The sequence below is a fragment of the Neodiprion virginianus genome, chromosome 7 (genome assembly GCF_021901495.1).
Source record: "Neodiprion virginianus isolate iyNeoVirg1 chromosome 7, iyNeoVirg1.1, whole genome shotgun sequence".
NCBI classification, from domain to species: Eukaryota; Metazoa; Arthropoda; class Insecta; order Hymenoptera; family Diprionidae; genus Neodiprion; species Neodiprion virginianus.
The window spans coordinates 24,040,974-24,062,161 of NC_060883.1; the positions used below are offsets into that span (position 1 = coordinate 24,040,974).

General features: G+C 41.2%; 1 protein-coding gene across 5 annotated transcripts in view; it reads right to left on the minus strand.

The window, feature by feature from the left end:
* Window positions 1–297: 297 nt before the first annotated feature.
* Window positions 298–21,188, minus strand: part of LOC124309040 (protein eva-1 homolog C-like) — a 97,751-nt gene continuing 76,860 nt past the window's right edge. For 4 of the 5 annotated variants that reach the window (XM_046772260.1, XM_046772259.1, XM_046772261.1 and 1 more), the window contains 4 exons: window positions 12,334–12,555; window positions 4,418–4,666; window positions 3,303–3,534; window positions 298–3,129 (listed from right to left, as the gene is read on the minus strand). In XM_046772260.1, the coding sequence (XP_046628216.1) occupies window positions 2,892–3,129; window positions 3,303–3,534; window positions 4,418–4,666; window positions 12,334–12,555 (941 nt within the window). In that variant the 3' untranslated portion in view covers window positions 298–2,891. The remainder of the gene's footprint in view (window positions 3,130–3,302; window positions 3,535–4,417; window positions 4,667–12,333; window positions 12,556–21,188) is intronic. The other variant, XM_046772263.1, reaches the window with a different exon arrangement.

The following is a 21,188-nucleotide window of genomic DNA, read 5'->3' on the forward strand; positions in this document are numbered from 1 at the left end:
ATTAAGTATTATATGGGAGGCAAGGGGGGCGGGGGCGGAAAGGGGGGGGGGGGGGGCACAGAGGCGTAAGAAAGTCAACCTAGACTAGTGACGTTATTTTCTGACATTTTGGTTGATTCTTTCATTTTTCTTCATTGTTTCCGTTGTTTTACGTTTTTCCTTCTTTTTTTTTCATCCTGTTTACGTACTATACAACGCGCACTCAAGTCAGCTTTGAGAAATTTTTATACGTATACCATCTATATTATACCAATTACCATATATTTTACAGAATTATGTACAACGTATTCTTTTTTATTTTTGTTTGTTTTTTCTTTTTGTTTTTTTTTTTTTTTTTAGTTTCTTGTTTTTTTTTCGTCTTGCTCCGAGTTTTCGTCGTTTAAGTACGATTTCACGCCGACGTGACGATGGTATAAAAGTGTACAGAATAATACGCCGTACATTTGCAACACCATCGCATCGTCGCAATATATCGGAATCGTGAATTATACCATACGCATTGTATATTATACGCGATATTACTTCACCGTATCGCCTTCCGGCCGCGATATTCAATTGTGTAATTATTTGTAGTACAACGGAATAATAATATCACCATTATAATTATAATAATAATAGTAATGATAATTATTATCATAGATAAATTTCCATACTCCCATATAATACAAAAGATTATTACTAACAAAGTTATCATTACGCGTACAGTTGTACGGGTACGTATTTGTACATGCATATCGCGCGTAATAAACATGCATACGATACGAAATACAAATACTTACGCCGTACAAGTATCTTCAAATTGGCCGAGGATCATTTACTTTCTTCGTATCTCTCTTTAAAACTCAATATTTGTTACATTTGTTTTCCCGCAACGAGTTTCATACACCCCGCCATTTTCCCTCCTCAATTAAACTGATATCGATTCGTTTGTCTGTATACGTATGCATCTATTTATATAGGTATTGTTGTTGAATTTACGAAGGTCGTTGGGAAATTTTCGATAACGATACGCGCAGACGTGAATCCTACGGCTCTATATACATAATACATATAGGTGTAGTAATATTTTATACGTGTATTCAAATTGTCAGGCACTCCGTTGAAAATATTCCAACAAGAATAGTTAATATTACTTCTTAATATCTATATTACCGTTACCGTTAACCCTTGTTATTATTGTTTATTGTTATTGTTAATATTATTATTCTTACTTTGTTGATTCAACCTTAATTATCTTTGGTACCTCGAGTTCATCTCCGATCGATTTTTCCACCTTACACGTACAATGGTTATAATATCCGCATGCGTGGAGTCCGTAGGTGAAACATTTTTAAATACGTATCAATTTCCCTAATTTTCTTCCTTTTCGTTTCATTCGCTGTGGTTTGTTACTTGCGATAAATCCAAATCTCTAGCCTCTGTAATAAGATTCTTTAGCGATGCAAAACTTTACGTCGAACGATACAAGATCCGTGACAAAGTGATTGCTATATCGGTGAAAGAAAAAGAAGAACATGAAAAATGTCCAAGGATATTTGATACTTCGTATCAATCGTTAGACAGATCTGTATCCCACCACTGTATGCGTGACATGTATACCTATTGAAATAATAATACATCGTTATAGTAAAGACAATTACCTACCTAATTTATATAAACTATCGAAAGAGAAATTCATGGCACAAGATCGGTTAAAGTTATTTTTTACAACTTTTTTCATCACCCTCGACTCTCAATACGGGAATAAATTTCCTACTCTCGTACGTGAATTCTGTTTACATTCCGGACACGCATTTGTGGATTTACATTGTATCCTAATATACATTTCTGAGTAATATACGTCTATGTGCATACATACTTACCATATACGCGATTGTATTTACAAATTGATATAATTCTATAATTATGCTTGATTTTTTTTTTTTTTTCTTCTTTTTTCTTTACTCGTTCAGCTCCGCGCGCGTGTGAAAACACAAAAGAAAGACAAAGTAAAAGGTCGCTTGTCACAGACGTTGAATGATTATCGTACAGTGCGTATTTATCATTATACTAATGCCGCCGTTTTGCGATATATTCGATCGGGGAAAACTGCGCAACAATGGTAAAGAAAACGGTTCTCGCATACAATTTTGTGTACAAACGCAAGGGGAAAATAAAAAATTTACGACAAAGAGCAAAAAAAAAATAAAACAAAAAATACCAAGATAGAATCGATCGCTAAACTCATTTCCTCTGGAAAGTTATCACATGCAAGTGTACGTCCGTGTTGTACATATTATTTGAGAAAGTAAGTAATACATAGGTTGGCCGATAAGAAAGATCAATATAAAGCGTGGAAGTCCGGAAACCCGTGTAATCTACATAAGAATATCCCCAGGGAAACGAGAGTAAATAATACGAGAAAATTAAACGAAGCTAAGAATTTTCTTCCACCAGGTACAACGGTGAATTGAGGTATGATCGAACGATCAGAGTCCGACTAACTAACCAACTAGTCGGGATGCAATTTTTAAACAGCTGTTTATGCGCCTTGACACATCTTTGCCTACAAAAACACGACTTCCAATATCAATGACAAAGGATCTGACGATTATTTACAGTTGTAATTACGCGCGGTAAGATCAAAGAAAGGGGGAGGAGGGAGGGAAGCGTGATCATTGGAAGAAGAGGAAGGTGGTGAAAAGAGGATAACAAGAATTGAACCAACGTTGATGACAGTGATCGAATAACGAATTACCGAATATATATAATATTATATATATATATATATATATATATGTATATGCGCGTGCGTTTCTGTATACCTAGAAGCAGTACTTCCGAGTGGTAACTTCCGGTACCGGACTCAACGTGGGGGGCCTCCCCTCGCGGAGGGCTGCCCCCTCTTCTTGTCAGCCGTAGTAGTAGCTCTTGTTGCTCATCGTTCTCGGGTTTTCGGACGATCGAAGGATCGTGTGGAGGCTGTCGGTGCCGACCATGTGATTACCGAGGTCGATCCTTACGCCCCCGTGATGCTGGTGATGCTGCTGACTCGTAGCGTGAATCGGCGTCGTCCCCATCAACCCGATTCTGCCGTCCGAGTAGTAACGCTCGCCGTGAAGACGCTCGGCCAGCTGAGTTTCAGGAATCCTGGACAGGGGTTCAAATGTCCCATTTTTTCTTTTCTCTACTTCGCTCTTATCCAACATCAATTATCGGCGATTAGTCGCCGACGAACGAAGCAGCTAAGTTTTGACTTGTTCGTTTAAATGAAAAAATTCCAAAATGTTGTTGAAACTATAAATAACAAAGGCCTCAAGTACCTCGAGTCCTGCATCGGAACGGCAACGGGAGTTGTGAGATCGATGTCGGCGTCGATCTCCGAGATGTCGTCGGTGAATCCGTTCGGCAACGCGTCGTTGTTGGCGTGAAATTTAGCCTCCCTTTTAGCGCGATGTCGGCTGACCAACAATCGCCCGATAACCAGACCGAGGAATAGAAGTATTCCAGCCGTTACCGAAACGATTATGTAGAGATAGAATTTCTCCTGGTTTTCTGAGAGGGATTGGAAGAATCGAAAAAAGAAAAATGAATCCTGTTCGTCATTTGGACGGGTATTTGGGTAATGTTCACGAGATTCGTGGCATTGGTCAAGACACTTGTCGTTCTATCTGACGGGAAAGAAGACTCTAAAAGGTGTATTTTGAGAATATGAATTCCTTATTATCGTTCAAGACTGCTGTTACAACGATGAAAACGAGAGATGGAATACTCGTAAAGTACACATCGTCCCTTGAATGAATAATTCGATTAATAATAATATGATGATGCAGGTACGTATGTAATAAAGAGACATTAGACTAGGTTCAAAATTCAAACACATGCATATAAAATCTACCAACTACTGAGAATACAAACGTATTATATGCTTATATAATATTCACGTAACGTAATCGTAAAGAGTATGTATATAATACTGTAAGATGCGTAACAGCAAAAATGCAAGCCAGATATCTTATTTTTTTTTTTTTAATTTACTCCCCGCATTCCTAATGTAAAGAGGAGAAAATTTATTAGAAAACTTTACGAAAGAAAAATTAATAATAATAATAATAAATAAATAAATAAATAAATAAATATATGTAGTATAGTTTCAATCAATAAAACATCCAGCTCAGTGGATGACGAAGCGTGCGTCTAAGCTTCAACAACCCCCCGTTGGAAAATACTGAATTCTGTGTGAAGAAATCCGCAGCCAGCAACCACTTTTGGTTAAAAACAGACGGCTCGAGATCCTACCGAGATTCTCCCCCGATTTTACCGACGATCGGTAAAAATGATCGCGATCGGTAAGAGTGGTTTCCTGCGTATTGAAAATGAGGTATTCGCGATTCGTAGGCTTAGGGGTTGTTTTGAAAATATATCGTTTGATACTCACTTGATATGAAAGCGTAGGCATTGATCCACTCATTGAGATAGCCAACGACAACGCGTTCCTCCTCGGGAATGGCGTAGATAACTGTCGTGCAGTTTGTCGGAAAAACAGAGTCATCCTCGGCCTTACTACTACCGCCCCTGTCCCCCAACATCATTCCGGGGGTGTCCTCGGTCGGCATTTGGTTATGGCTATGCTTGCGCTTTTTCTCGTGTGTACCGACCGAGCTCGTTACCTTCAATCGCGAATCCACTATCCCGCGACCCGACAAGAAAATGGAGAAGAGAAAAAGAAACATAATCCAACAGCTCCGATATTAAACACATCTCTATGAATTTAGGGTGTATATTAAATGTTATATACTCTCAAACACAACAACTAAACGTCTACGTCTCTTTTCCAGGGGTTAAACTAAAACTATATACACCCTCTCTGTACACTAGTCGCTGCTGATTAACAAAGCAACTATGCGAATTGATGAAAACTCGAGGAAAATTATTGCTGTGATGTATTCAACAAGTCGGTGCACTTCTTACACACTTTCAAATTTTGTATTCACTGTACGTGATGAATAAAAAAAAAAAAAAAAAAGAAAAGATGATTATACGTGTTTATAATCAAAGTAAATTAGGTTCAGTACACAAGATGATGAGACGGACAAAGATTCGCTCTAAAATTATTAGTGCTTCAAAAAATTTCTATATTTAATCGAGAGAAGCAGGAAAACAATTTTGCTTGAAAAGGAACACGGATGTTTGGTGATGATTACACATAAACAGTGCGACAAGTGAATGTATCGTTATGTTAAATACCTGTGAAAATATCCCAGAATTACAGAGGCCTTTGTCCGAAACATTCGGATGTTTTCTTTGACTTTTTCGTTTCTTTTGAAATGCGAGTATTTTATAAACGGTTGAATTGTTATATTCGATTTATTTCATTCGCACGACGAACTTGTGCGGCGAGAGACGATCGGTCTCACGTTGGTTTCTCGGTAGAAATACGCGAGGATGAATTTTACAGAGCGCCGCGGTAAGCAAGCCGTTATCTCCCCACACGTGGGTATAAATCAAGTCAATTAGTACCGGAGATAACAACCGACCATATTTGAAAAACCAATTATACCTATATAGTATTCTTCAGTCTACCGCGTGACGACGGTAGAATTGTTAATATTTCCAACCGAGATATTATACGATGAATTATGAGCTCGTAATATCGAAGGTCGAGGAAAAATCTTTACGACGTTTCATATATATTTTTATCAATTTATGTATACTTTTGTATATACTTGAAATTTGTTTCTTAATTTTATTACACGTAATTTATACGATACGATTGTAACATACACCCGCCGACTCGATTCGTCGATTATACAAATTTGTTGTTATTTAATCAGAGTGAAACCGACTGTTACGTATTGATTATTTCGAAACTCTTGGCGATTCGTAAAGCACTGGAATTAATCGAAGCCTACAAAAATGTATCTGTGACAAAACCCGCATGAAAAGCAAGCAACGGTATTCAAAACAGGAAAGTACAAGTACACAAGAATTTTTGTCGATGCAAAAAAGTTCATGCACGGTTCACGATCCTAATGAAATGTCATACTACAGTGAAAAATCATTCCCACAATCTGCACGGATACCAAATTCGGTATTCGAATGGTCGCTTGCTACCTCGGATTAAAGTGAGGTAATGTACCAAGAAAGAAAGAAAGAAAAAGAAGAGAAATAACAAGTTTTCTCTTCACCCGCGAAAGTGCGACTGACTTATATTCGAGAACGGTTCCGAGTTCTACGTGCGTATCAATGACCAAAGTCTGACCGCCGGCCTCCGGGCAGACTTTTACATGAATTTGGTGGAATGGCGATTGATCGATTGATAGCCTGCAGGGGTAGAGTTCAAGAGGCTTCTGAAACAGCTGGAGTACATTTGATATTGCGTTTGCCAGTACGTGGTTGAAATCCCTAGGTTCGTTCGGACCCGGAGAATTTTAACGAGTTTCAGCCACTCGCGGATCGTTTATCATCGTCGCGTCGCCGAGAACAAGCGGCTCCAAAGAGTGGGAAAACGGAAAATGATGAAAAACGTGGAAGAAAAAATACAACAGGATCCCGGAGAACCCTTATGGTAATTGGATTATCGGTACGTTATGGTAAATAACCTCTCGATTAATAGTTCCCATGGACACAAGTAACATAAATCGGTAGTATCCGAGATACAGACTTCGAAAGAAAGGTGTCCAAATTTTTTGACATATACGGATCTCGCGATTTTCATGAATTACAAAGCAAAGAAACCACTGATTTTCGGGACTTGTGTTCGTGAAAACATTTGACCGGGAAGATATGTACTATAGCAGTCTAAAAATCCAGCCGATTCGTCCGAGAATCAATTTCTGTAAGGATTCTGCGGGGTCCTTTGCGCTCGACGTAGGCGAACTAAACGAATTTGGTTAATATCGATGTAATAAAATTGCTAACACGTGCAAATATTACTTTACGCGGTCATTCGTGTATCGCCTACAGGTGTGCAACTTAGCCACGAGACTCAACGAAGAGGTTCGTTAAAGGAGGAAGATAATGAACGTTCGTCTCTAATTTAAACATTTTTACATCGAACCAAGCTCGCTTTACGCGTATGCATTTACGCTGTAGTAAAATGATAATTAACTTCGATTCTACACTTCTTTCTTCTTGACTCATTCTTAGTACCTATGGGTTAATTAGAGCAGAAGTTGAGAGAGAAAAAAAATAATGATAAAATAAGAAGAAGAGACAGAATCGATGATATCCAATATTTTCGATCGATATCCAGTCAAGTTTAGAAAAGTGAAAATATGGTCATACGTATAAAATGGTGCAGTGTGCCCTCAGAGTGAATCCCCATTTCCCAAAGCCACGTGGATATCGATACCCAACTACAGAACTCGGCTGCAGAGCAGCGGCCGGTATTCATTCTCTTTTTCCCTCTCATCTGATTTAATTACCACTCCACTTTGATTAAACGTGTGCAATGGTGAATTATACAAAAGTTTGCTCAACTCGACTGGCCACCGCGGGCGTCTGCAGAGATTTTCGAGGACGAGAAGAGAGAGAGACTGAGTGAAAGAACGAGGGATGAAGGAAAAGTTACCGAGAGTTAGCAGTTGGATGTATACTTAACTAGTGTATAACCAGGTATTACGTATACATATATATATATATATATATGTACACATGTACAGCACAAACGACCGAGACTGAGATTAGAAGAATTCACTGTACGGAAAGAAAATAAGAAATCAGCCGGAAAAAATGGAAAGAAAAGAACATGAAGAGCGCACTGCAAATGAGAGAATCAAAAATTTACGTAGTGAGACTCTCGGCGCTTATTTGTGCTTTAAAATTAAAGTTGCATATGCATAGGCGAGTAATCGTGGAAGAAAGGAAAGAAAGAAAAATCCTGACATAAAATACAAATCTGACGTCTTGTCGTATGGTGATTTTTATTTTCACAATCCATACTGATATCTGTTAAGTTTTGATAAAAGAAAAAAAGAATAGCTGTGTATAATACACTGAAATAACGCGAAGTGTGCAGAAAAGTGGGGAGAGGGGGAAATACCGTGGAAACATTTAACGCACGCTTCTTTGCCTAAAAGTTTTCGGGGTGGATGAAATAATCGCGTCGGCGAGCGTTAAGATGGTGTGGATTATTGTATGAGCGGATCTCGGAGCGAGTCAAATTGAAATCATTCAAAGTTGTAATTAAAAGGCCGACCTCGCATCCGTCTCTCAAATTCACTTTCTCTCTACCCGAGTGTTTCGGGAGTTACACGGGTAATACTCACAACCGGAGGGCATTGAGGAATTCAAAGTTTAAACTAGAGAGGATCAGACGGATCCGGTCGTTGCCGAATAGAGTAAAAGCCGGGAAGAAGCGTGCGGATCGGCGCGTGAGTTTATCGTAACCTTTTCAATCGGTTCGAGTTTGCGCGAAAGGACGCAGAGAGAAAAAGAGTCAAAGAAAATAAATGGTGCAGAAAGTGCGAGAGAAGAGTTGAAAACTTTGATCGGAATCAGAGCCAAGCTGAAATTAATCGTGGGGATGAAATTGGACGCGTGTTGTAACGAAAGGAAAAAAAAACAGGTAAAAAGGAAGAGAAAAGTTTTATACGCGATACACGCGAGCCTATCTCGAATCGAAGCTTCCTTCTCAGGCAATTTTCAAAGTCGCCTAAATGACAAATGGAAAAAAGTGAGACGGGATTAAAGTCACTGAATAATAAGGGGATTAAAAATCTCATTAATTCTGTCGGAGTTAGCTGACTAACGGTTTCTGTTGAGCGAAAAACCCGCGTTAATAATACCCGTAGAGCTGTGGGGTAAAAAATCGCCATTTCTTCCTCCTCGCCTATCCGAGACGTCCAATATCGTTGTGGCTATAAAATTTTGCAACTCAATTTCGTATCTGCGACGATGGATAAATGTATTATTACATTATTATATGATTATATGATTATACAAAGGTATAAAATATACTTTATCGGTGTTTTCGAAAGTTGCGTATTACCAGCTGTATATAAATATATATACATATATATATATATACACGTATACACGTAACCATTCGATTTTATACCTTTACCTCGTTTACGTCGTATTTATTGTATCGCAAAAAGAATTGGCGATCTTGTTGCAAATAAGTTTTCGCAGCCAATCAATGTCTACGTCATGTTTCTCTTCTCCTCGCTTGTAATTTCCGTATTATCTAACTATACGGGCGTCGAAATCTTGCATCGCAGAAAATCACTAGAAGTTTGGACGAGGCAATCTAACCCACTTTCCAAACTAATCAAAAACCCTGAATTATATATGATTAATCCGCGGAGAGCGGATGATTTATGCCAGCGATACTTGACGGGGATAATAATTGGTAGAAAAATGATCGGTCCAGCAGCGTCTGAGGGACGAGACTGATCATTGGACAAAAAGTGGATGAATTTTCATCATTATAGGAAAATAATAATTATATTAACAATAACAATAATATCACGAATAAAAGCATGACGGGGAAATTGCCTCATAAATATTTCATTGACGCAGCGTATGGCGGATGGCTACATATTCGTTTTCCGGAACGAGGAGGACGTCGTTGTTGCTGATGCGAGTAAGATGAGAAAGATGAGAAATACGAGGAAGATAAAGTGGGGCATAAGAAATTGATGCATCAAGGAGCAGAGCAGAGAATGAGAGAGAGAGAGAGAGAGAGAGAGAGAGAGAGGGGGGGGGGGGCTCGAATACACCACGCCGTATAACGAAAATAACCCGACGGTGAAGAATCGCGTCGAAGATGCTTCCGGAATGTCTCCCTAATTTCTCACTCGAGTCCCGATGTACCTACCTTGTACGCACAAAGGGCGGGATTGAAATTCCAAATTTGAAAAATTCCGAGAGCGAAAAAATTTCCGACGAAACTTAAAGTAAGGAAATCGAACTTTGACGAAACATCAAAGTTTCAAATGGTCCGAACCTTCGCGGTGCTCCAAGTTACGAAAGTGCAAAATTCCGAATGGACGTTACAAAATGTGAAAGTGAGAGAATTTTCAAATCTGAAACATCGAAATTTCGAATGATCCAAGATTTTGAGTTTTGCGAATTTGAGTTTTAATTTTCGGAACTTTGTCGTTTCTTCAAAGTTTGTTTTCTTTACTTCAAGTTTCGCGACCAAATAATTCGGAATCAGGCGTTTTCGGAAGTCTTAAAATTCAGAATCCTAACCCCGCCCAACGCAAATCCATATCCAAAGCGGAAACTGACGCGTTTCGAAAATGAAAAATCTTCTCGCCGCATTGAAAAACTTCTCTCTGGGATTCTTCCTTTGCAATCAGCCTCTCGTAAAATAATTTGTCTTCAGGGTCACAAAGGTGGTGGCAGTTCAGACCTTTCGGAAACTAAGCTTTCGACCCTGTCACTCGAGCCGTAGCCCAGGGTTAAAGCCGAGAAGACCGTGGCAGCATGAGGGGGAAAAAGGAAGGGTTGAAGCTCTTCGAAAAGTGCGGTATAAAATTTTCCGGTTAGTCCTAAAGAGCGTCGAAGCCACGCTCCTGAATTAAGTCTCCGAGTCTTTACCAGAGAAGCTGCTGCTTCGTCTGCTTGAACAGACTACGAGAGGCTCACCGAAAGATTTCCGCATGCAAAGCGAGCAGCTGCACGGATCTGTGTAGGTAAATTGAGCAAGTATTTAACAAACAGAGACGCTTTCTTAAGCCCTTTAATTGGCCAAGAGGAAAACGTATAAGCTCCCCGGATTTTCCTCCAATTTTCCGGTCGGTGTGAAATGAAGAGCCGAAATACCGTCGCCCTCCGGCCGCTTCCGCGTTCCGCGAGGAAACTTCCGCGGAGAAATTCGGAGGAGAGTAAATTTGTTCCTTAAAAAAGATGCAGGTAACCGGAGTATCGGAGGCGGGATGCTCGGCATTTCCTTTATCGATAATCAGAACATTATTTCTCGTATAGACGTGGAGATGGGATGCAGGGTGGGTAACTCGCTCTAAATGCATGACGGTATCTTCCAATTTTACCAAGGAGATAGGATCGCAACGCGACGCTGTCTTCGAAACCAATTGGACGCTATTTTCTCGCTTCAAAATCACCCCGTGTATAAAGCATACGTACGTAGATACGTACGCGGGCGTGTCTCGCGGAGAGTGTGCGAGCGTGAAGCCGAGAGGAATATTGATCACGAGCCTAACGATTATCCCGCATCCCGACATTCGCAGCTCGTGAAATGGAAATGATGAAAGGATAACAACAAGATAAAACGAAAGCGGTTGGTGTTGAAATTCAAGAAACATACGTGTCCGATACGTATCGTCGGTTGTGCGATGTTTGAAATCAAATTACACAGCGGCAGCAATTATACGAAAGTGAAGCGAAGCGGGGTGAAAAATCGAAAAAGAAGAGGGGATAAAAAAAAACAAAAAGGAGGTGAAAAAAATTCGGAGCGACGGCTGCGGCATCCGCAGGATGCTTCGCATAATTGCGTAGAGATAGAATGAAATATGAGCCAACAATATAATATATACACACTGTAGCTGGTAACTACAACAGCCACTCTTTCCGGGTATGGGGGGGTTTAATTAAAGCAATGAATTAAAAACCCCACTCTCTCAGGAAAATTGCCTTGTACCAATCTTTTAGGCACAACAAAAAGCTTCAGGATCGCCTGGTACGTATGTTAATTTAAACGTAAAATAATTGGCGATGCCCACTTTAAGCTAAGATTAATCGAGTCCAAAAAAATAATCAAACACGACTCGATTGAATCGGTAAGAATCCATCGATTAATCCGTTATTTTGTTTGATTTTTCTTTTTTTCTTTTTTGTGTTTTAGAAACGTTGCATTTGAAACTTAAATATCGTAAATTCCAGTACGCAGTCTTAATAGCGGACAAGTTCTTTTTTTTTTTTTTATAATTTACATACAGTCTCATTGAAAATGTTTATCAATTTCAGGCGAAAAATATTCATTCATCTTTCACTTGTTGTATCAAACACGCGTACTTAGCGAGTAAGACATCGATGACAATTGATACTCTGATTATCGATTATGCTCTATTAGTCGAGAAAAAGTAATCGATTTAATCGAAAAACGATCACTTGTGATCGTTCTTGATGAAATTATCCTCTTTCGCGAAAACGTCAGTGCAGATTGGGATGACGACGAGCGACGAGATCGCTACTAACGGTTAATTAAGAGGAAAGAATAATTTGACGGTAATAAAACAACAACAAACGACAAAGATTATTCACCAGGCAAACTCAGCGCATGCATTCAGCCACAAGCCAAGTATCAATCCGACTCTTACACCCAGAGTGCGAGAAAAATTATAGAAGAAGGTATATGCCAAGAAAAGGATCTCCTCGACTTACCGTCGTTGTTGGTTCTCGCCCTTGGCGGTGAAGAACTGACGGTCGGTCCATCCCGGGTACTGTTATCTCTCGGCTGAGGCTGGGGACCCTCCAAGTTCGGACTCGGGCTGAACTCCGCGCGAAAATCTGCCCTGTCGTAACCCTCCTCGAACTCGTTCACAAGGTCCGTTTCGTCGGGTTCAACCGCCCCCTCGTACTGCTCCCGTAGCACTTTCCGAGGAACTGGAGAGGAGGGAGAAGAACATCGAAGAATAATTATCGCGATAAGGATACTCGGTGACGTAACATAGGACAGAAATTAACTGCAGGACTGGAATGAAAAATACCTGAGAAGAATATGAGAGATTATTCGTTGGTTGCAAATCGTGGGACGAAGCGATTATACCTACGTACGAGCCGACGCAATCTTTTGGGAAAACATCGAGTGAAAGGTTTAAATCGCGGTGGTTCTAGCCCTTGCGGGGAGGCGGCTTCCGGCACGAGTGTTTGCATTGTTCATGTACAGAGGGGGCAGTAAATATGGAAAAGGAGCTTAGCCGATGTTCGGTAATTCGAGAAGCGGCTTAGGATATTAATACGACGATGCGGTCGAGGGCGAAGATGTGAAAATGGCGAGGGAGAGGGAGAGAGGGAGGATCTCGAGCTAGCTGATGCGACCGGTTAACGGGAGGATACGACGTCACGTATGATAGCGAGGCGAGGCGATTCAGCGACGACCGCGCCGGATGACCACATCAACTATGAACCGCTAAATTATGCCACGTACCTGCCGAGCGCCCCTTAACCCTTCCCAAAAACTCGTCTGTAGGATAATCTGATGGGATGAGATAGGATGATTGTGATAATAATAACGAACGGGAGGCGGGAGTTTGATAACTCGTTTCACCTTTTTCCCCGCCTATTTTCCTAGCTAGCTAGATAAGATAGATAGGAGAAAACTAGCCGTGAGATATAATTTCTAACTTGACGGTCGTTTGGTTAATGACGCGGGGATGATCGAAAGTTGTTACGGAGGTATCTCGGGGGGCGTTGAAAGGCTCCCCACCAGCCAGGGAATGGCAAAATCGTACTCACGAATTCACCCCAAGGAACGCCTGTAACTATACAACTCCGACTGGTAGGGTTCGGTATAGCGATTGGAATTTATTGTACGCATTTATCGACTTCGTTTGATTAGAGGGCAAACTTCGGTGGATGCATGAAACGTCGCTGACTCTCTACGCGTAATATATCCTTTTCAGAGTTCGGTTAACTTTTCCAAATTGAGGAAATACGGAGCGACCCTTGTACTCGGTTCGACTTTCCTTTTCTGTTGTACTTTATCTATGGAAAAATATACGAAAACATGGGTCTGCAACCAGAAAACTGAACTGGTTTTTTTTTTTTTTTATAACGTTTCCTTATAGATTTTCACTCACTGAAACCGAGAAAAATACTCGAAAAATTCCATCACGCCAGGTTTTTTGTTTTTTTTCCAATTCGTGCTTGTAGTTTCAATCGGATTGAAACTCCCGTTCAACACGAAACCTGGTATCATATTCTTGATTGTAAAAATCCTATGTAAAATTGATTTCTTACTTTCATTGAACACGTATTAGAGAGAGACTCAAGAATAAATACAAACGGGGAAAGAGAAAATGGAAATCGGAAGCGTGTTTCGTAGGAAAAAAGAATGAACACGGGATGTTGAGTAAATTTCGTGAAAAAATTTATTATTTCATTGTTATAAAATGGTAGTATCTCCATAAATGTCCCCTTTTTTTTTTGCAGACCTATGAAATCAATTATTTGAAAGGAGTGAGTATTTTCTCCGCCAAGACTGTCGTCAAATTTCTACGAAACTTTTAGTCGTTTGAGACAGAACTTTGTGATCAGGGTGTCCCCGACAAGAAAGTTATTATCCACGGACGCACCTGGGTTGAAAATATCGATTGAACCCCCCCCCCCCAAAAAAAGAAGAAGAAGCTCTTTGGGCCGGTTCGATGGACAAAAACGATTTCCACGTTCGCGTAAACACGATTTTCGAACCCACTACCCTCCTCCGCCCTTTCCCCTCGTCGCGTGTGTTAAACACGAGAGGGAAGAAGCGAAGGATGCGCGCATGGCTTTGAGGTTTACGGATGAAATTTTGTCAAAATTAGAGGAGAGCTAAACATCAAAAGCTTGAAGGCTTGAGAGAGCTGCATGCTGCCATAATGCGATATGGCGAAGGACGACAGCACAGACCGCAGTTTGCAGGCCCAGGCTACGTGTACTTCGGCTACCGCGTTGTTACCTTGTACGCGCATTATCTCTATATAGGTGTACGTATACAATACATAGATATACGCCTGCCGCGCACAGGTGAGATTCAGGCTCGAGTGAAATATAACGACAAATTAGCGTCAGCAAAGGTAATGACAAATCATCCCCTCAAGTTGTTTACTTGTTAAATATAAGAGACCTCGTCTCAACGCTTTCGCCTGTATTTTATAGATCGATAGAAAATATCACGCGATCGGGAAGTGCGTGGGAAATACTGGAAAAATCATCGAAATGTTTGTTTGTTGAAGTTTTAAGGCTCTTGTGCGAGATCGCGTTGAAGAGTGTCGAAGGAAACAAACGAATGGAAAAAAGGTAACCGTTACAAGGAAGAGAGAAGAAAAACGAAAATGAAAATTGACATTGCCAAAAGGTGTTGTTAAACTCGACCGCGGGGAAAGGTAAGGTTTGCGTGGTAGTGCCAAAGAAACAGCGTCGAAAGAAGAAAAAAATACCAAGAAAAATATTCAGAGGAAGAAATAGGTGAAACGAAATAACAAAGCTGAGCTATAAAGCAAAACTAAAGAAAGGGAAAATGAAGGTGACAGAAATTCGGGTCGGGTGAAAACACGAGGGAACGGGAAAGAAAAAAAAAAAAGGAAATCCTGAGGGACGAAATGAATGTAATAATCTTTGGGTTAACAAGATTCACGAGGTTCTCGAAAGTCTGGAATAAAAAAAAAAATAAAAAAACAAAAAAACAAAAAAACGAAAGTAAGGAAGAAAATAAAAGAAGAAAAGAAAAAGAGGCGGAAGAGTGTGAGTATAATGGAAAAAGAGGAAAAAATAAAGGTAAAGAAAACACAAAAAACTTGTCGAGTATTCGGAGGGAGAGTGACGAAGTTAAATGCCAAAACATTTCCGTTTTTCTCACTGGAAATAAGGCGAGAATGCGAGAATGCGAAGGGAATGAAAGATGTGAGGGAGGAGTTTCGCGGGACGGATAAAAATTTGGCAAATAAACTAGATTCAACGAGAATTTTATTTTTACGTTACGTTAAACGTCACCTGTCGCTCTGGGGTGAGAGAAAGAGAATGCGGTTGATACGTGAAACCTGAGAGAACAGTCAGAGGTGAAAAACACGATTTTAATATCACCCGACTAATGGCTTGCGACCTTTGCTGTTGAAAAAATCAAAAGCACGGATACACATTTTTTTTTATGCTTGAAACATGAGAATATGGTCAGAAACGTTGACGTTGAAGTTCGTTTGACAATTTAATTAAGAGTAAAAGGTCGCACGCGATGGTAGGTACGACGATGAAAATAAAAAATAATCATCTGCCAAGGTAACTGCGTAAGGGCTTAATAGCCAAAAATTATTATCGTTATTCCCATGATTCCGATGATTGACGATTTGGATAATCGATATCCTCGGTGTATAATTTTGTTAGTTTCAATTTTCTACGCGTTTAAGTAGTCTTTAAAGCGCTTGCGAAAAAAAAAAGAAAAGAAATTGGCGTTTATACGAACTTTTGATTCTATCTCCGAGAATTTACTGTTAAAATTTCTGAATTTTTGGACATTCTAATCAATTGTTTTCGTTTCAACGGCTTTTCACAATCTTCTGTTTTGATCTACTTTTTCGTGTATATGTGTCAATGGCAAAATTTTGTATCAAAGACTATCTATGTTAGATTTTTGAAGCGTGAAAACACCTCGTCACGATGCACAAATTTTCCGTGCATCCGTCGGTCGCACTCGGAAAGACTCTTCGAGTACCCGAGACAAAATTTGCACGTCTTGTGGACAGGGTCGCGGCGTTTCAAAGTACTAAAAGTTGGTAGGCGTTATAGGTGTCGCAAAGTTCTAACCACAGGGTAACGCAGCTCGCTCACTCAGAGAAAGATAAAGAGAGAATAGAGAGAGAGTGAGGGTGAGAGAGAGAGAGAGAGAGAGACCGCACCGCGTCGATCCGCATCCGTGAGGACGAAACTTTCTTCGGTAGAGGGACATTTACTTAAACTTGCAAATATTCGCCCCTTATTTCCGTAATTTGCGTAATTCAGTTGTGTTGCCTGTCCCTTCATCCTTCCCTTGGAAGCCCGCAACCAGACCGCAATTCGTTTTGGGTTAAAACCGCGAGTTATAAAACTTTATTTTATTCTCTCATCCTCGTTCGCATCGCATTACCTCACCGTTAACCTCGACGACGATTTTATCTCCTAATCCGTCGTTGAAGCAGCCTCGATACTCGTAACACGATACATCGTCTCAATCAACCGGCCGGTTTCGGTAAACGAAGATAGCAGCGACTTAATCCCGGACCTCGCACCTTCTCGAGATGAATCGTAATAAGGCAGTCACCCCTCCCTTGAAGGTATCATATCCGCCATAAAACGCAGAACCTCCGCCTCGGAGGTCGTCGCATTCGGCCGGTGGTTGGACCTGCATCGAGACGAAAAGGGGTCTCTTCATCTCCCAGATACGCGGCCAGCCGTGCCGGGTTTCGGGGCTAAGAGCGAGAGATAGGGGGGCACGCGAACCCGAGAAGGACCCTGGCTGTTATAATTATTCCCCGAAGTCCCATCAGCGAGAGATATCGCCGGGCGAAGCGGACCCCGCAGGTTCCAAGGGAAACCCTAAATCCGGGAGCCAGTCGTGCCGGCTGAGAGAAAAGCGCAGAGCCAGCCAGACGGTGCGGAGCTTCTTCTCCTTCGCCGCGGAGCGATAACGTCCGGAGATTTCGTCCTCGTTCTGTGGCTACGCAATATCAACCGAAAGTCAGTCTCGTCGACGATATTGAATATTTTGCGATAAGACGAAAATCGGAGAAAAAAATCAACCGCGGTAAAGACGGCGAGCAAATCACATTTCAGTAATAATAATGCCCAACAGTTGGCGATAAATTGATCAAAACATTTTTAGGGAATGTTCTTTTTTTTTGTCCGGGATATTAATTCTTTGATTTTTTTTTAGATACGTATGATTTTTTTTTTCAAATTTTCAAAAGCTGTATTCACAAAACTATTCGTTCAATGACCCGGAAACTTTTTAATTGTAATATACAACGCTTTTACGAAAAACTATTCACAATCTACGATTTTTCCTCTGTTTTTCAAACTTTAACATTATCGAAAACGGAAATTTCAAAACAATGAGAAAATTCGTTAATGCTTCATGGGTATTCAGAAAAATCGGGGAATTCATTTCACGTGACAAAAAAATAAAAGCGTTTCCTAAAAATTTGTTCGACAACTTTGTTTTTTTTTTTCACAATTAATTCACAACCCTTAAGCATTATTATTATTGAAATTCAATTTTTTCGTCGACTTTGTCGCGGCTGATTTTTTCCGATTTTCATATCATCATAAAATATTCAATATTGTCGACGAGATTCACTTTTGGCTGAGAACTTATGGTCAGTACATCCTTTATACGCAAGATAGAGTAGCGGCTTTAATCAAAGTCGATTGTATGCACGGTCTAGCTGGCGAATAAGGAATTCTTTGTCAAAAGGGCAGAAAACGACCGAGTGAATGACGAATTAGCGAAGGCGGAGAGCTTGATGATGTGCTTCGGGATCGGCGCCGCCCCCGCAACGGCTCCGTATACGTATTATACGATCATCGGCGGCGCCGCGGTCCGTCTGACCATGTGCGTACCTCGTCCACTTGCAAGCTCGCGTCGGAAGGCCCGTCCGACTGCGTCTCATCCGCAAATAAAGTCCTTGAATAGGGTATCGATTTGCTATTTCGCGAGCTGTTTAAGCCGGATAAGGATCCCCCGGAGGACAGTTGACACGCGCGCAAGCCCGTCGAATTGCCGGCCTGGAACATACCGTGTATTGCGCGCGTGTGCGTGTGTGTGTGTGTGCGTATATCCATACAACAATGCAAGAGAGCAAAGCTTTCGGCCAGCCTGCGGGGAACGTAATAAAGAAGGTAAAGAAAACCCGAGACTCGAAAGACGATCGTGATTGTTTTTAGTATACGAATTTTCCGGCAGCAGGTTTAGAGCAGCCTTGGTGAAAAATGAAGGAAGAGGAAAAAAAGATAGAGTAAAAGGCGTCCCCCCGCCGGGTTAATAAATCTTAATTAAAATCCCCGATTCTTTTGTCTCGAGTCAAATATCCCGGTAAGGTGGGAGGTGGTGCCGTAGGTATAAGGAGAGCGGGCAGCTGGGTATCCGCCCGTTTAATTAACCGGTTATACCTATATTTCATTGACGCGAGCTTTCGGAGGAAAATTAGGTCAGACGGAGCTTTTGCCCCTGCACGTGATATAATTTTCGCGATATTGTTGCAGAGCCCGACACACACGTATGTCGAAACGACCAGACATTGTGTGTAAATCATTTCACAGTCGGCGGAGAGAGAGGCGAAGTAACACTGGGGCAGAGGGTTTGTTTTAGTCTCATGCATTTCTAGCCGCCGTTCCGCAACGCCACGGCATAAATAGATAAGAGAGTTCAGTCGAAGCTCTCCTCCCATGGCATCTGGTTTTCTCTGCAAGTTTCGAACGCCCGCCACCTCTTTCCCCTCGGCAACACGTGCTTGCACATTGTGTCCTTCGCTATTTAACGTGCAGCGAGCCTCGCGTAAGGTAGGTGTGTATATACATGTATATATATGTGTGTGTATACGTATCGTACGAAGGCAAGTAGGTACGGGTTAGATGCGACATTTACATTCGTATAATGTAATCTCGGTGATATTACGTGTCGCTGTGGGCACCTCGGTCAGGGCTGCGGTCCGTTCCGGGATGGAGTTTCGTCGACTGTGAAGAATCAGATGCCGAACAACTCTCGTGCGACAATTCCGATCCCGTACGTATGGGGCATTCGTAATGCGTGTAACTATGTTATTCATTTGTTTGGTGTAGGAAAAAACAAGAGGTGTACGAATAATGGGGCGGGGTTGAAATTCCGAATTTGAAAATTTCCGAAAGTACCTAGTTTCGAATTATTTGGTGGCGAAAATTGAAGTAAAAATATTAAAAGGCTAAGCTTCGAATGGTCGGAGATCCGACGGCTCAAAGTTACGAAATGCATGATTTCGAAAATTCAAGTTGGGCAAACTTCCGAAAAGTAAAGTTTCGATAGAGCAAAATTCGGAAAAATAAAGTTTCGATGGAGTAAAATTCCGAAAATTGAAATATACTCACGGAGCGTAGTTTACTCAACGAGTCTGTGTAAAAAATTAGAAAGGGCCAAAGTTAGAATTACCAGAATTCCAATCGTAAGAATATCGAAAATCCGATACAAAACCAAGCCGGAAACTCACAGAACTGAAAATCTTCGATCATGAGAAATTCGGATCTTTCAGATTTTTGAATTTTCTCACTTTCGAGCTTTCGGTACTTTGACTCGTCGAAGTTACGCTCTTTCGAAATTTTGTCCTTTCGGAACTTTGAGCGTCGGGTTTCGTCCATTCGAAACTTTGATCGCAAAGATGATTCGTATCAATAATTTTTTCGCACAACTGACGGACGTTGGCAATGTAAATCGGTGTGAAACTAAGACAAGAAATAAATCTGAAACAATTCAGGGCTTACTTTTTCGACCATCGAAACACCCTAAGTATCAAATTTGAAGCGTAATCGTAGATGGCGAGGATTCGGGTCGAGTCGAGTTGACACGGAATACCTCGTACACGGAATTGAACCGATCTATCGGGTGACAGGGAATTGTTTCCCCGTGTGAAATGAAAGGGCGAGGCGGCGATATAGTTCGGGGCGCATATTATACGCCTAGTTAGCCGGAGGGTGCAGGTTTCTTTGATCGAGTCGTGTTTCAACTCTCTCGTAGTCATAGGTGGTTGGGCATAAACATCGCCTGTGGGTATCGACCGGATCGTATGACACGCGCGGTTAAATCCCGCAGGCCATGGTCACGCCGATTACCGCACCGATTCAGGGACGGGAGGGATGAAAAGAACGGAGAGACAGGACGAGGGGGAGGGGGAGGGAGACTCGATGCAGCGGGCCAGCAGAGGCGGCGAGCCGCAGGAGAGTAATCAACTGATCTCAACGACGGCGGACACTTGAGGAACTGTTGTGTGCACTGGTCGACGAACCCTGCCACCCGTCGCTCGATTAATCATTACGATTTAATTAAGCACGCTGGGTACACGTATACCTGTACGCATAAGCGTCCGGCGCTATGTGCATAATTGACCCTTTGAGTCGTAGCGGTAAGTATTTTTACCACCTGTTTTACATCCGTTTTTTGTACGTTTGGACAGGTTTGAAAAGATGTTTCGATTGTTTCGATTTAATGTAATTTACTATTGTTGGAAAGAAATTGGTTGGAAGAAAGTCGTAGAAATTGAAGGGATGATTCGTTTCCGAGAAAGATTCGATCGTTTTTTGAAATTTCTGATTTTTAAGTACACCGTACTGGATCCGTCATCTTGAATTTTTAAATCCGATTTCAGATTCGTTATCGGCAAATCGAAAAACCATGCATTACTATCTTGTTGCAAATGTTGACTCGGCACAATAATGTGCGACTCAAAGGGTTGATTCGGAAGTAATTTAAGGGACGGCATTGAAAAGCAATCAATGTCTACGGATTAGCTGGAGTAAACGTTGAAATTGAGACTGGTATTGAT